The sequence below is a fragment of the Martes martes genome (assembly GCF_963455335.1).
Source record: "Martes martes genome assembly, chromosome: 4".
NCBI lineage: Eukaryota > Metazoa > Chordata > Mammalia > Carnivora > Mustelidae > Martes > Martes martes.
Window position 1 is genome coordinate 151,057,880 of NC_137891.1, and position 14,242 is coordinate 151,072,121.

A 14,242-nucleotide genomic window follows, 5' to 3' on the forward strand; every position below is an offset into this window, starting at 1 on the left:
AGATGAAAATCCAAACTGTAAATTACCCTGAAACTTTAATTGCTCTTTAAAGCTAAAGTACAGCTTTTCTGGAAAAAGGAATAACTTAGGACAAATTTCTGACTTGCCAAATTTTCATTTATACTTCTTACCTTATATTTATGGTAAGAAAAAGTAAAAAACCTTCGGCTTTAATTCTGTGTATCTTACTAACACAGTATATACTGTTTTGTGGGGTTTTTTTGGTAAGATTTTATTTATTTATTTGACAGACAGAGATCACAAGTAGGCAGAGAAGCAGGCAGAGAGAGAGGGGGAAGGAGGCTCCCTGCTGAGCAGAGAGCCCAATGTGGGGCTCGATTCCAGGACCCTGGGATCGTGACCTGAGCCGAAGGCAGAGGCTTTAACCCACTGAGCCACCCAGGCGCCCTGTATATACTGTTTTTATCCAAATGTTTCTGGCATTGTGATAATTTATTGCATTTCTCTTGCACAGTTTGTGAAGAACTTGTGTCAGTTTCGTAATTTCTTTTTTCTATATCCTCCAAGCTTATGCAGAGACTAAGGAAGAAGACAGGCTAAGTGACAGGTGTGTGAGAGGGCCAGGCACAGGAAGATCCAGTTTTGTTCAAGATTCTATTGTCTCAGAAGTAACTGTAAGAAATAAGTTGTCTTGAATAGTACTCTTTGATAAGCAAGTATTTCCACATACTGCTTCATCTACATAATGGTTATTATTTTAGTGTTAAGGTTTTAAATTTTAGACTGTCAGGGTTTAGTGGATATTGAAATTATTTTAATGGTCATGATAAAAATTTTTTTAAAAACAAATTAAGAGGGGTGCCTGGGTGGCTCAGTGGGTTGAACCTCTGCCTTCGGCTCAGGTCATGATCCCAGGGTCCTGGCATTGAGCCCCGCATCGGGCTCTCTGCTCAGCGGGGAGCCTGCTTCCTCCTCTCTCTCTGCCTGCCTCTCTGCCTACTTGTCAAATAAATAAATAAAATCTTTAAAAAAAAATGAATTAAGACAGGAGTGTTCTGGATTGTTCAGAGCTTTTGAGTCTTTGGTGCTGCTGACTACCAAAATGTTAGTTATTTGGGACTCCATGAGCTGACCCAGCTTGACATACTGGTAACTAGAAGTGAGTAAACATCATCTTACTGTTCTTCAAATGCATGTGGCCCTCGGTGTTAAGATCATTTTGTGAGCTTCATAGGTTCAGTCAGGGACAAGAAAAAAGTAAGAAGGGCCATGACTGGGAAAATAGGAGACACTGCGCAGCCCTGAAGCAGATGGACAAGAGGGGAGCTCTGCTTCTGGTCCCCACAGAAAACATCTCCCTGGCCAATATAGTCAGTGATTGTGCCTAACTCAGTGAGAAACACTGCCTTATCCATAAAACATAAAATTATTTTCTCCATACATGTTTCATACATGCACATTTGTTTTCCTAATATACATTGCAAGTTTTTCATATATAAAAAAATTGAGTTTTTTTTAAAAAAAAAAAAAGTGTGTAAAAGTGTAAAAGTGTAAAAGTGTAAAAGTGTTTCATACATGCACATTTGTTTTCCTAATATACATTGCAAGTTTTTCATATATAAAAAAATTGAGTTAACTGTTGGTAGTAATGGAGTACTACACTATGTATATTTTTAAAATAGAAAGTAAAAAGTCTGACAGTTCTACTTCCTGGAGAAAAACAGTATTTGCAGCATGGTATCTTTTTAGAATTCTGTCTGTACATGGTTGCACCTCTCTGTGTGTGCCTGTGCATTCATATGTATACCTGTACAAGTTGTTTTTTGTTTAGAAAAAATAAAGACATACTTTGTATACGAAAAATAAGAATGAAATAAGACAGAATAGGAAATATGATGGTGCATTACATGGAATAGGGATACATATTACTTCATGAAACTTTTTCACAACTGTATATACATATGTATGTGCATATGAATTATACATATGGATGAATGTGTCTATATTGCACATATGTGTTTATGTGTGTATATACACACAGAGAGACCTAGCCAAATAAATACATGTATTTACTGGGTTAGGATGTAAAATCTATTTCTTTCCATAGAATAATGTAAAAAAAAATGTTTTATAAGCCACAACTTAATATCACTAGGAATATACAAGGCACATGCTGTGTATTACAGATATGTAGTATTGTGGATTGTTTAAATTCTAAATACAGTGCAGTGTGATAGATACAAATGCTTACTAATATCCATGGTTTAAATTTATAAGCACAATACTATGTCCACTCAGTAAACATAAATTAAGCACTATAGTATATACATCATTGTGGTAGATGTTGGCAGTACCAAGTTGATAGCAAAAGTTGTGGTTCCTACCCTCAAAGAACTCAAGGTCTTCAGCTTTTTAAAAACGGAGTGAATTAGTAGAAAAGAAACAGGGAAACTTAATTGGTACAATAGTGAGAAATGCAGTGCGCTAGGCACTTTTATAGACATTGTCCATTATTTATACAAACCTTTACATTTTACAGAGTTCTTTCAGATATATGTTTGCCTCATTTAATCATCTGTGGAGAAAGCTCTTTATGCATTAAGAAATAAAGGCTTGAAGAGGTTACTTTAACTAAGATCACTTGAGGGACGCCTGGGTGGCTCAGTTGGTTAAGCGGCTGCCTTCAGCTCAGGTCATGATCCCAGGGTCCTGCGATCGAGTCCCACATTGGGCTCCTTGCTCTGCAGGGAGCCTGCTTCTCCGTCTGCCTCTGCCTGCCACTCTGTCTGCCTGTGCTCGCGCGCGCGCGCTCTCTCTCTCTCTGACAAATAAATTCTTTAAAAAAAAAAAACAAAAAACTAAGATCACTTGACTAGAAAGTGACAGAGATTGACTGACATCTGTTTTCCCAGTTGAATATAGTGTTCTTTTCCCAGGTTATGGCCCTGAAAAGATCGGTGGTGAATTACAGATTCTAAAATGAGCAAGTTAAAAACCTTATGCAGAAAATAAGATTAGGGGAACTGAGCCTTGATTTATGAAATGTCCAGAAAACACAGCATGCTAATAAATAAAGGGAATTCCAGTGTAATGAAAAAAATATATTTTACGAAAAATGGAAACTGTTCAGTAAAATTCCATTCATTACTCTTTTTCACTAGGAAACATATTTTGATTTTGCCCTCTCTTCAGTTTCTTTGAGATATTTATTAATTTTTCTTTATTACAGATGTTAGTATCAATAAGCATCATTTTTTCCCTGCCTCTGGGCCCAATATTTTTCTTTTAATATATATTACAGTTTATTCAATTCTGCCTCTCTTTCCCTCTGTTGTTCCAGGAATATAAAGTCACTTGGATACTGGGATCCAAAATACTTTGTCCTTTATTTAACTGTTTAGAACAGCTTTTAGAGACCACTCCTAGGGCTCTAGCCCATTAATAAATAATGCTGGATGGAGCATAGGACAGTAGCTCCTTTTACCTTAGTCTTCACTCTTCTCCTTCCCAATAGAAGTATGGATGGCTCTAAATCCTTGTGTTCTCTCCCCAGACTTCCTTTTTTTTTTTTTTTCCTCCAGAGCTTCATCACAAAATCTCCTCTTGTTCTGTTACTTTGCCATCTTTTCCCCAATACTCTGACCCTTTTTCCAGTTATCCCTAAAGGATACCAAGATGTAAATATTTGAATCACAATTCTTGGAGCTTTAAAAAGATGTGCAAAAGCAAATCCATGTATACTGTAATGTCAAGAAAACTTACTGGGATGGATTACTGAAATCTCTCTAAATCGTGCTGCATTCCCAGAGGATTCTCCTTAATGGAAGCAAACTTATCTTTGAATCCAAGGATGTTGCTATTTTTATGTTTTGTGTTCTAGTAATAAATTCTGTTTGTCTTTCTACTTTGTGTTGACAGATGCAAATGAAGCTGATGGAAATGAAAGAGCTGGAAAACCATAATAATCAATTAAATTGGTGCAGTAGCCCACACAGCATTCTTATAAATGGTGCTACAGATTATTGCAGCCTCAGCACCAGCAGCAGTGAAACAGCTAACCTTAATGAGCATGCTGACAGCCAAGGCATCTTGGAGTCAGAGCCCATACACCAGGAGTCTCCAGTGAGTCTAACTGTTCTATAACCTTCATAACCAATTTCAGAAGAAAAAAATTAATTCGGCTCAGAGTTTTTGTTGACATCATACTTAATGTAAATATGGAACCTTGCCTCATCTGAGGACAGTTGATTTTTTTTCCCCAGAGGGAGAGAGTAGGTACTCTGATCCAATAGTTCTGACACTTTTAACTAGTGTAAAAATGTGATTTTAACCAATCCATTTATTATGAAGCATGTTTTCAAAACAGTAGCTCTATAGATAGTAACTTTTTAAAACATTTTTTTTTAAATATTCTCACCCAATGCTGAAAGTAATTCTTTATTTCATAATGTTGAGGACATTTATTTACTAGTTACTTAGAGAGCACACAGCAGTGCTGCTGTTATATGTGAGAGCTACAGAGACAAAAGACTGTAACCCTGCCTTTAAGCAGCATACAGTCTAGCAGTGTAACACTGTGAAGGGCTGTGATAGTCAGGGAGGACAACTTGGAGGGGGCTCAAGATTGTATAGAGAAAGCTTTATAGGTGAGCTTCAGAATAAGAAGTGTTAAGCAAAGAAGAAGGTGGTACATTCCTGGCAGAGAAAACAGCATTTGCATAGGTATGAGATGGGAGAAACATGCTGCACAGGGTCATAAGAAGTTCTCAAAGGATATCTTGTGATGGTGGGGGGAGTATTAGTAGGAAATGACGCTCTCTTACAGTGGCTCCCTGCATTACGTCTTACGTAAAATATAGATGTCTGCACCCCATTACAAACTTGCTGAGCTAGAGTTTCTGGGATGGTGCCATGTACCTGTATTTTTACAAAAAATTCTGTGGGTGATTTTGAGGTGCCCCCTGGATAAAAATGACTACTTTTGGGTCAGAAAGGGACAGAGAGTAAGAAATTTGGATTCATTTTGAAGCATTGGGGGATTTATCTTACTGTGGTGAGTAGCCATTGAAGAATTTTAAGCAAGTTGTGACATAATTGCATTTACCTTTTAGAAAAATATAAAAAATGGATTTGAGAGTAGGACTGGGTGCACGGAGATATGTTAAGAGACTACTGGAATGATCTGTGTGAGATTGTTTTAGCCTAAACTGAAGCAGTAATAGGAGGGATGATGAGAAGAATACAAGTGTGAGAGATACTAAAGACATAAAATTAACAAACTTGATTTGTATTTAGGTGTTGCAGTCTTGGATACATTATACACTGTTCTTTTAAATACAAAAAGCTATCCTTCAAGGATATAGTGTGGTATGAAATGAAGATTTCCCCTGCCACTTCTTAAGCCCTATTACCTACTGGTCTAAATCCAGAAAGAAAGGGGAAGCCATTGAAGGACCTTTAACCAGAAGAGCCCCGATCAGATTCATATTTTAGATCTATTCCTTTAGCTACTACAAGAAGGATCAGTTGGAAGGGCACATATTGGAGGCAAGAAGGCAGTTAGAAGGTTACTCTGGAGCAGAAGGATGGTACTATAAATGGATGATAGTGACAATGAGGAAAGAAAGGAATGGATTTGAGAAGGAGGTAGGAGGTGAACTCAGCAAGACTTGGAGACTAGCTGGGAAATGACATGAGGGAAGTGGTTAAGTGGTTTACGTTTTCTGGCCTGAGTGGCTTTGATGCTTAATGATACCGTTTTCCTAAGAAAGATTTTAAGAGAAGAACTCATTTAATGAATACATTCTGCTTGTCTTCTGTATTTTTAGCAATTTTTTGTTACCCTTTGTCAGTTTCCTCTGCCAAGTAGAAAATACATCGTTAGTCCATGTAACATTAATATTTTGTAGGCAAGAAGTAGTCCTGAAATACTGCCTTCTGGTGTGACTGATGATAATGAAGTGGCAACTACAGCTGTTCATGAGAAAGTTTGTCCTGAATTTAATAGTGACAGACATTCAAAAGAGGTAAAAATAATTTTATATGTAAATGTTCTTGTTATAGGTTTTCCTAGATGAGTTTTACACTGTTGTAGGCTAAGGAAAGAAAAAGGTATTAAGTGAACTTTATGACTACAGAAATATTTGTTATTTTTTCAAAGCATGTTATTTTATTTTAAAATGTTACATCTTAAATCTGGTTTCTAAAATAATACTTTTTAATTTAAAATTATTTTTAGGGAGATCCATTTAATGAAGAATCAAGTTCACTGACAGATCCTGTTGCAGATACAAACTTGGATTTTTTCCAGTCTGATCCTTTTGTTGGCAGTAAGTACTCTTATTTTTATATTATGGATTTACCAAAAAAAAAAAAAAGTCTTTTTCATGTAACTATATAGGAATTAGGGCTCAGTTTTAAGATCCTACTTGTTACAGCAAATGTAGAGGGGTGTAGAGATGTGATATGCTTATATTTGCTGGTATTTGTCCACATCAGGCAACAAACTCCTGGGACGGAGCCCCTGATTAAGAGCATGTTTCTTCTTCAGAATAAGGACCAAAAGAAAGGTATTATGAACTAGGAGAGGAGACTAGGTACTCTTAAGTCAACCAGCAATTTTTTACCAGAGTGCCAACACCAGGCTTTTAAAACAGTGGAATCTATAGCAGTTAGAACCTAGACCCCTGCCCTTAAGGTGCCTATAGTCTTTTTGAAGAAATAGGAGTTTAGTAAATTGAAATACCTGATGTCAGTGTAAACTGTGTTAAATACCACTGGTGTCAAAACTCTTTTTGCATTTTGTTTATTCCAAATCAGTTTGTGAAACTGATATGTCAGTTTATAACAGTTTTATTTTTTTTTCTCTAAGTTTTTATTTACATTCCAGTCAGTTAACATACAGTATAATGTTTGTTTCAGGAGTAGAATTTAGTGATTCATCACTTACATACAACACCTGGTGCTTGTCACAAGACGTGCCCTCCTTAATGTCCATCACCCATTTAACACTCCCCCCACCCCACCTCCCCTCCGATAACCACCAGTTTCTTCTCTGTAGTTGAGTCTGTTTCTTGGTTTGTTGCCTCTTTCTCTTTTTCCCCCAGGATCATTTGTTTTGTTTCTTAAATTCCACATATGAGTGTAATCATATGGTATTTGTCTTTCTCTGACTTATTTCGCTTAGCGTAATACTCTCTAGTTCCATCCATGTTGTTGGAAATAAGAAGATTTCATGTATATATGTATTTCATATCTGTATATATGCATACATATACTGCCTCTTCTGTATCCATTCATCAGTTGATGAATATTTGGTCCGTTTCCGTAATTTGGCTATTGTAGATAATGCTGCTGTAAGCATTGAGGAGCATGTATCCCTTCACATTAGTATTTTTGTATTCTTTGGGTAAATACCTAGTAGTGCAGTTGCTTGATATAGGGTAGTTCTATTTTTAACTTTTTGAGGAACCTCCGTACTGTTTTCCAGAGTAGCTGTACCAGTTTGCTTTCCCACCAGCAGTGCAAGAGGGTTCTTCTTTCTCTGCATCCTTGTCAACACCTGTTGTTTCTTGTGTTGTTAATTTTAGCCGTTCTGACAGGTGTGAAGCATTATCTCATTGTAGTTTTGATGTGCATTTCCATGATGATGAGTGATGTTGAACATCTTTTTACATGTCTTTTGGCCATCTCTATATCTTCTTTGGAAAAATGTCTATTCATGTCTTGCCCACTTTTTTTTTTAAAGATTTTATTTTTTTTATTTTTTTTTTAGTTATTTATTGGACAGACAGAGATCACAAGTAGGCAGAGAGACAGGCAGAGAGAGAGAGAGGAGGAAACAGGTTCCCTGCTGAGCAGAGAGCCCTATGCGGGGCTCGATCCCAGGACCCTGAAATCATGACATAAGCCAAAGTCAGATGCTTAACTGATTGAGCCACTCAGGAATCCCTGCCCACCTTTTACGTGTCATCCTTGCGCAGGGGCCATGCTAATCTTCTCTGTATCGTTCCAATTTTAGTATATGTGCTGCCGAAGCGAGCACTCCCTGCCCACCTTTTAATTGGATTATTTGTTTTTTGGGTGTTGAGTTTTATAAGTTCTTTATATATTTTGGATACTAACCCCTTACTGGGTATGTCCTTTGCAAATACCTTTTGTGGAGCATCTTTCTATGTCCTTATTGGGCATTTGTATAACTTCTTTGGAGAAATGTTCATTCAAAGAACTTGACCATTTTTTATTGTTCATCTTTTTGTTGACTTATAAAGGTTCTTCATATATTCTGAATACAAGTCCCTAATCAAGTATGTGATTTACAAATATTTTCTTGTATTTTGCGTTGTCTTAATTTTGATGAAGTCCAATTTCTCTATATTTTCTTTCATTACTTGTGCTTTTCATACCATGTCTGAGATCCAAAGTCATGAAGATTTACTCTTAGGTTTTCTTCTAAGAGTTTTATAGTTTTAGCTATTACATTTAGATCTTTGATCTATTTTTGGTTAATTTTGGATTATGGTATGAGATGGGGGTCTAGCTTTATTCTTTTGTATGTGGATATCCAGTTGTCCCAGCACCATTTGTTGAAAAGATTATGTTTGACCTATAGAACTTTCTTGGCACTCTTGTCAAAAATCAAATGACCATAAATATAAGGGTTTATTTCTGAACTCTTTAGTTCTAGAATTATTTTTTGCTTCAAAAAGGCTCAGTGTCTTTGTTTCTGGAATAGTGATGGTAATACCCATTCAGAATTCTATCAGGAGCAGAGAATTCTGTTAGTAAAATTATTGCTGTTGTGCCTGTCTTTTCCCTTCTATTTGTAACCTCAGCTGGTGATCAAGGGGTAAGTATAGTTGGCGCCAGTTGAAATTTGCTTCTTCTGGGATTCCTGGGCTCAGCCAGTTAAGCATCTGCCTTCGACTCAGGTCATGATCCCAGAGTCCTGGGATTGAGCCCCACATCAGGCTCCCTGCTTGGTGGAGAGTCTGCTTCTCTCTCTGCCCCTCTCCCTGCTCGTGTGCGCACTCTCTTTCTCACATAAATAAATTAAATCTTTAAAAAAAAAATAGGAGTCATTAGAAAAAAATTGCTTCGTTTATGAGGTATGTTGATGTTCTGCCTTTACTCTTTATTATTTTAAATGTTTCCTAAAAATGCATGGCATTTAGTGTTTTATCTACTTTGAGGTAGAGCTAACCAAATAGACTTTGCTTTTAGAAACTTTGCTTCTGTTTAAAGTTACCTTTAAGTAGTGATGTCCCAACAGTAAATATTGTTATTGTGATTTCTGCTTATTTATTTTGTCACAGGTGATCCTTTCAAGGATGATCCTTTTGGAAAAATTGGTATGTATATCATTGAGGTCCAACTTAGCTGTAATTTCATTCTGCTTAATTATAAACTTGTGTTATATTTAGAAATGAAGGATCAAAATAAGGTAGTTACAGGAAGTAGACTTCTTTTTATTCAGTTTTTAAACTGATAAAAGGCCCCACTAAAGGTTGTATGTGCCTGGCATTTTCAGAGAGAAATTGGTAGATTCTTGTCAATTTGCTTAATTAACCATTAGCTTTATTTTTTTAAAAAATTACATTAGTGTTTATATTTTGATACTTTTAATAATACTTAGACTGATTTCTCCTTGTTAGCCAAGGAGTAGACGAGTATAGTGATCTATACTACTTCAGTGTTTAGAACATTTTGTTTTCCTAAGATTATAGCATATGAATGGGGGGAAGGAAACATCTTAAAGAATTACTAAATCTCAAGCTTGATAAGATACTCTTTCCCAGGTCTTGTGTACCATTTGTTATGCTTCTCAAACCTGTTCCAAATAAGTTTATTAGGGGAGAGACTATCTTTTAACAAAATCACAAAGGAATTTGTGATTTCTCCTCCCCTAAAATTAGAATCACTAGTTTAAAGGAATTATTTCAACCTAGCATACAAGTAATCTTTGTGTAATAAGTATTAGAATTATTGATTTGCTTTGGGTAAATGATGAGCAAGTAGGAAAAAGAATATTAATTAAAGCTGTTTTAGGTACAACTGTCTGTTTTTTTATGGTCAATAATCATAATGCCAAGTATCTAATTTAGATTCTGCAGAAGTTCAAAATGTGTTTTAATTAAGGCAGTTATTACACCTTCAGGTGATAGGAAATTTAGTGTCGTAGTTTTCAGTCTTTCATATATGTGCTGTATTTTCTTAGATCCATTTGGAGGTGATCCTTTCAAAGGTTCAGATCCATTTGCATCTGACTGTTTCTTCAAGCAGTCTTCTGCTGACCCTTTTGCCACTTCAAGTACTGACCCTTTCAGTGCAGCCAGCAATAGCAGTAATACTTCGGTAAGTGGGAGGGTTAAAAACTGTTAAACGGATAACAGTCGTCCTAGGTGAGTTTCTTGAAATATACAGTAATGAAAGGATCCTCTTTTAGATTACTTTTGATGGGCTATGTAAAAATGTCAGTCTCATCCACTCCATCCAGTTTTTGGTTCAGACTGGCATTTCACAGCTTTATCTGCCCCTGTAATTAGCTGGAATAACTTAATTTCATCTAAAAATCAAGTCCATCCTTAATAAGGATCAAATATTATCCCATTGACATATATAAAATAAATGGTTCGAAATCCATTAACCAGTCTTTAAAGCTTTTCAGAAATGTGTGCTATGCATTATTGAAATAATGAAAATCAACCTAAAAATAGCATTGATGTTTTAGAAAGATAAAATCACTTATAGACACATTTTATATATGTTTTATAACACATACATGTTAATCTTGTAGAGAAATACAAATTCCTACTAAATGTCAGACCCTCTTTTGTGATCTTCACAATCTTGCAAAGTAGGTATTGGTTAGCCCTGTTTTAACAATAAGAACACTGGGACTCGGAAGTAACCAAGGTCATACAGCTAAGTGCTTTATCGTCTGGAGGCTTAAAAGAAAATATATTATGGATATTTAAACATACCCAAAATAGAGTAATATAATGAGATATTTCAAGAAACCTCCATGTAGGGACGTCTGGGTGGCTCAGTTGGTTAAGCAACTGCCTTCAGCTCAGGTCATGATCCCAGGGTCTTGGTATTGAGTCCCGCATGGGACTCCTTGCTCAGTGGGGAGCCTGCTTCTCCCTCTGCCTGTTCTGGCTCCTCTGCCTGCTGCTGCCCCTGCTTCGGCTCTCTTTCTCTCTAAAAAATAAATAAAATCTTTAAAAAAAAAAAAAAAGGGAAGAAACCTCCATGTATCCATTACCCAATTTCAATAATTATGAATGGTTTTAGAATTTGTTTGTTTTTATTTTTTATTTAGAGGCTTTTAAAAAAAATTAACATATAATGTATTATTTGCCCCAGGGGTACAGGTCTGGTGAATCATCAGTCTTACACAACTCACAGCGCTCACTGTAGCACATACTCTCCCCAGTGTCCATAACCCAGCCACCCTATTCCTCCTCTCCCAAGCCCCCAGGAACCTTCAGTTTGTTTCCTGAGATTAAGAGTCTCTTATGGTTTGTCTGCCTCCCCAGCCCCATCTTGTTTCATTTTTTCCCTCCCTGCCCCCCTGCCCTGCCTTTCAAATTCCTCATATCAGAGAGATCATAGATTAGATAATTATCTTTTAGAGGATTATTTTGTTAAGCAGGATGTTTCACCCAGACAAGAACAATTGATTGATGGGCATTTGAAGCAAAAATTTTGTCTTTTAATTCTCTTAGATTAAGAATACTCCCTTAAAAGATGGGGCGCCTGGGTGGCTCAGTGGGTTAAAGCCTCTGCCTTCGGCTCAGGTCATGATCCCCGGGTCCTAGGATCGAGTCCTGCATCGGGCTCTCTGCTCATCGAGGAGCCTGCTTCCTCCTCTCTCTCTCTGCCTGCCTCTCCACCTACTTGTGATGTCTCTTTCTGTCAAATAAATAAATAGAATCTTTAAAAAAAAAAAAAAGAATACTCCCTTAAAAGAGTAATTGATTCTTTTAAAGTTAATAAATTCTGATATTCTTTAATTGCTTTCCTACTGTACTCAGTAAAGAGCTATTTGGCCAACAGCTGGTATTTTCCATTGGTGTAAAAGTGAGCAAGTGCCTCCGTAACTGAATATTTGTGGTTTCCACAGGCTACTGGATACTCTGTTTTCCTACACTTAGTTTGCAGTGTGGACCCATTTGCCAAACGCTTCTAAAATTGTCTGCAACCTGAATTTTTTTCCTCTTACCTTATTCTAGTCTCTCATTCTCCACTTTTATCTTTAAAGAGCAAGAAAACCAAAGCAGCTCTTCCTAATTTAAAAGTAAAACAAATTTCTGCTGTTCCTCTTGCCTGATGAAAATTCTCCACCATTTGTCCTATTTACTTCTCTTTCCTCTCCAGTTTGTGAAAGCTGTATTGCCCTTGTTGACTGCTCTGGATTTCTCCATTAAAAACCAAACAAAAAACCAAATTGGCAATATAACAATAGCTTTGCTTATCTCCTCTCTTCCATGTACCAGGCATGGTGCTAAGCTCTGTTCATGTGTTACCCATCTCATCTTTACACTATTTCTGTGAAACTCTTGTTACCATTCTCATTTTAAAGATAAAATAAATGAGACTTAGAGGTTAAATGATAGTAAGTGGTAGAACTGAATTCAAACCTTCGTTTATCTGACCAAAATCTAAGTCCTATAGTCCATTTAAACTTAATTCTTCCCAGCTACAGAGCCCATATGTATTGTGATCTTCCTTCTTTTCAAACAGGCCTCTGATTATGTTTCTAGATCTGAATCTCTCCCCTAAAGTCTTTCCTGTTCCCTCAAGGCTAGTCTCTGCTTTCAGAGGGACATAATTTAAAAAACCAAAGTGAAACAAAACAACTGCTATTTCTTACTTTACTAGCTAGTGTATGATAGCCTTGTGTGGGTACTAAGTCATACAGTCAGAGTGGGGAGTAGATGGCTGATATGGAAGAGAGAGAATTTCAGTAATAAATTTGGTGACCTTGTAGGAGGATTTTGGAACCTTAATTCTATAAAACACTACCTGAATTATAGTTAACGAAAATTACTTTTGTCTATTAAATTGCCTAATTATCAAACTGAAGATGACATAGAGTCTAATGGCCTCATTCTTTCAAAGGCTAAGCAGTCCATCCTGTTCCCCCCTGCTGTCTCAATGATCTTTTAGGTGGTGGCACAGTGTATTATGAGGAAGGAATAGAAATTAAACCTGACACTTATGTAGGCCTGCTTTTTGTCTTTCTCTCTGTGATGGTGATTAAAATCTATAAGCTTTTGTTAAAAATCAGACCTGTTAGGTGGTTTTTCCCCTGAAAGTCAAGAGAAGAAGCAATAATAATTGGTGACTTATGTCAGGGGTTATCTCTCACACTGGTATTTTGACTATTACATTAGGAACCATGCAAAGTTACCTGGCTATACAGACCACCATAATGTTTTTCTTTGATTGCTCTTTATTCATTCAGCAGATATGATCAGAATATAAACGATTATGCTAGTTTTATAATATCATTGGCATCAGTTAAAATAACTGTCATCTTCAGTTCTAAAAACGTCATTAGTATTAATTATTTTCTGATAGTAGTCTTTTTTTTTTAAAGATTTTATATATTTATTTATTTCAGACAGAGAGCTAGAAAGAGCACAAGCTGGGGGTCTGGGTGAGGAGCAGAGGGAGAAGCAGACTCCCCGCTGAGCAGGGAACCCGATGTGGGACTTGATCCCACAACCCTGGGATCATGACCTGAGCTGAAGGCAGATATTTAACCGACTGAGCCACCCAGGCATCCCTGGGTTCTCTTTTTTAAAGAGAATGTACTATAAGTCCTGTCTGTTTTGTTTGGAATATCAATTGAGCACTGTGATACCATTTGATGTTCAATTCTAATAACGAATTTCTTAATGATTAGAAATAGAGCCTGTAATACAGATGACATTGATAGCCATGAGTCAGAGGAGATTCATGTTCCCAAACCCTTTTTATGCCCCTTTCATGTAACTGTCTGCTAAGGCTTTCATTGGTCTCTTAAGAGGGCCGGATGCCGGAAAGAGAAAATTCACTTTTCTTCCTAGGTATATAATTTGTTTGACTATGATTAAAAACCAAAATAAGTTAGGAAAACAGTTCTGTAGTGGAACTCTTTGGCTTCTGGTAAAGTCCTCACTCTAGCCACTCACCCTTGCCACTTGGTCCAGATTCTTAATGTGGTTTATTATTGAAAGTAGCAGGATCTTTTTAGCAGAGCTCCCTGCCTCCCTCTCTCCCTCCTTTCTTC

The 14,242-nt window shown here is 36.7% G+C and overlaps 1 protein-coding gene across 2 annotated transcripts in view; it reads left to right on the forward strand.

The window, feature by feature from the left end:
- Positions 1-14,242, forward strand: part of EPS15 (epidermal growth factor receptor pathway substrate 15) — a 140,986-nt gene that overhangs the window by 101,145 nt on the left and 25,599 nt on the right. For both annotated transcript variants that reach the window (XM_080801409.1, XM_080801410.1), the window contains exons 16-20: positions 3,880-4,083; positions 5,871-5,987; positions 6,200-6,290; positions 9,276-9,311; positions 10,178-10,314. In XM_080801409.1, the coding sequence (XP_080657535.1) occupies positions 3,880-4,083; positions 5,871-5,987; positions 6,200-6,290; positions 9,276-9,311; positions 10,178-10,314 (585 nt within the window). The remainder of the gene's footprint in view (positions 1-3,879; positions 4,084-5,870; positions 5,988-6,199; positions 6,291-9,275; positions 9,312-10,177; positions 10,315-14,242) is intronic.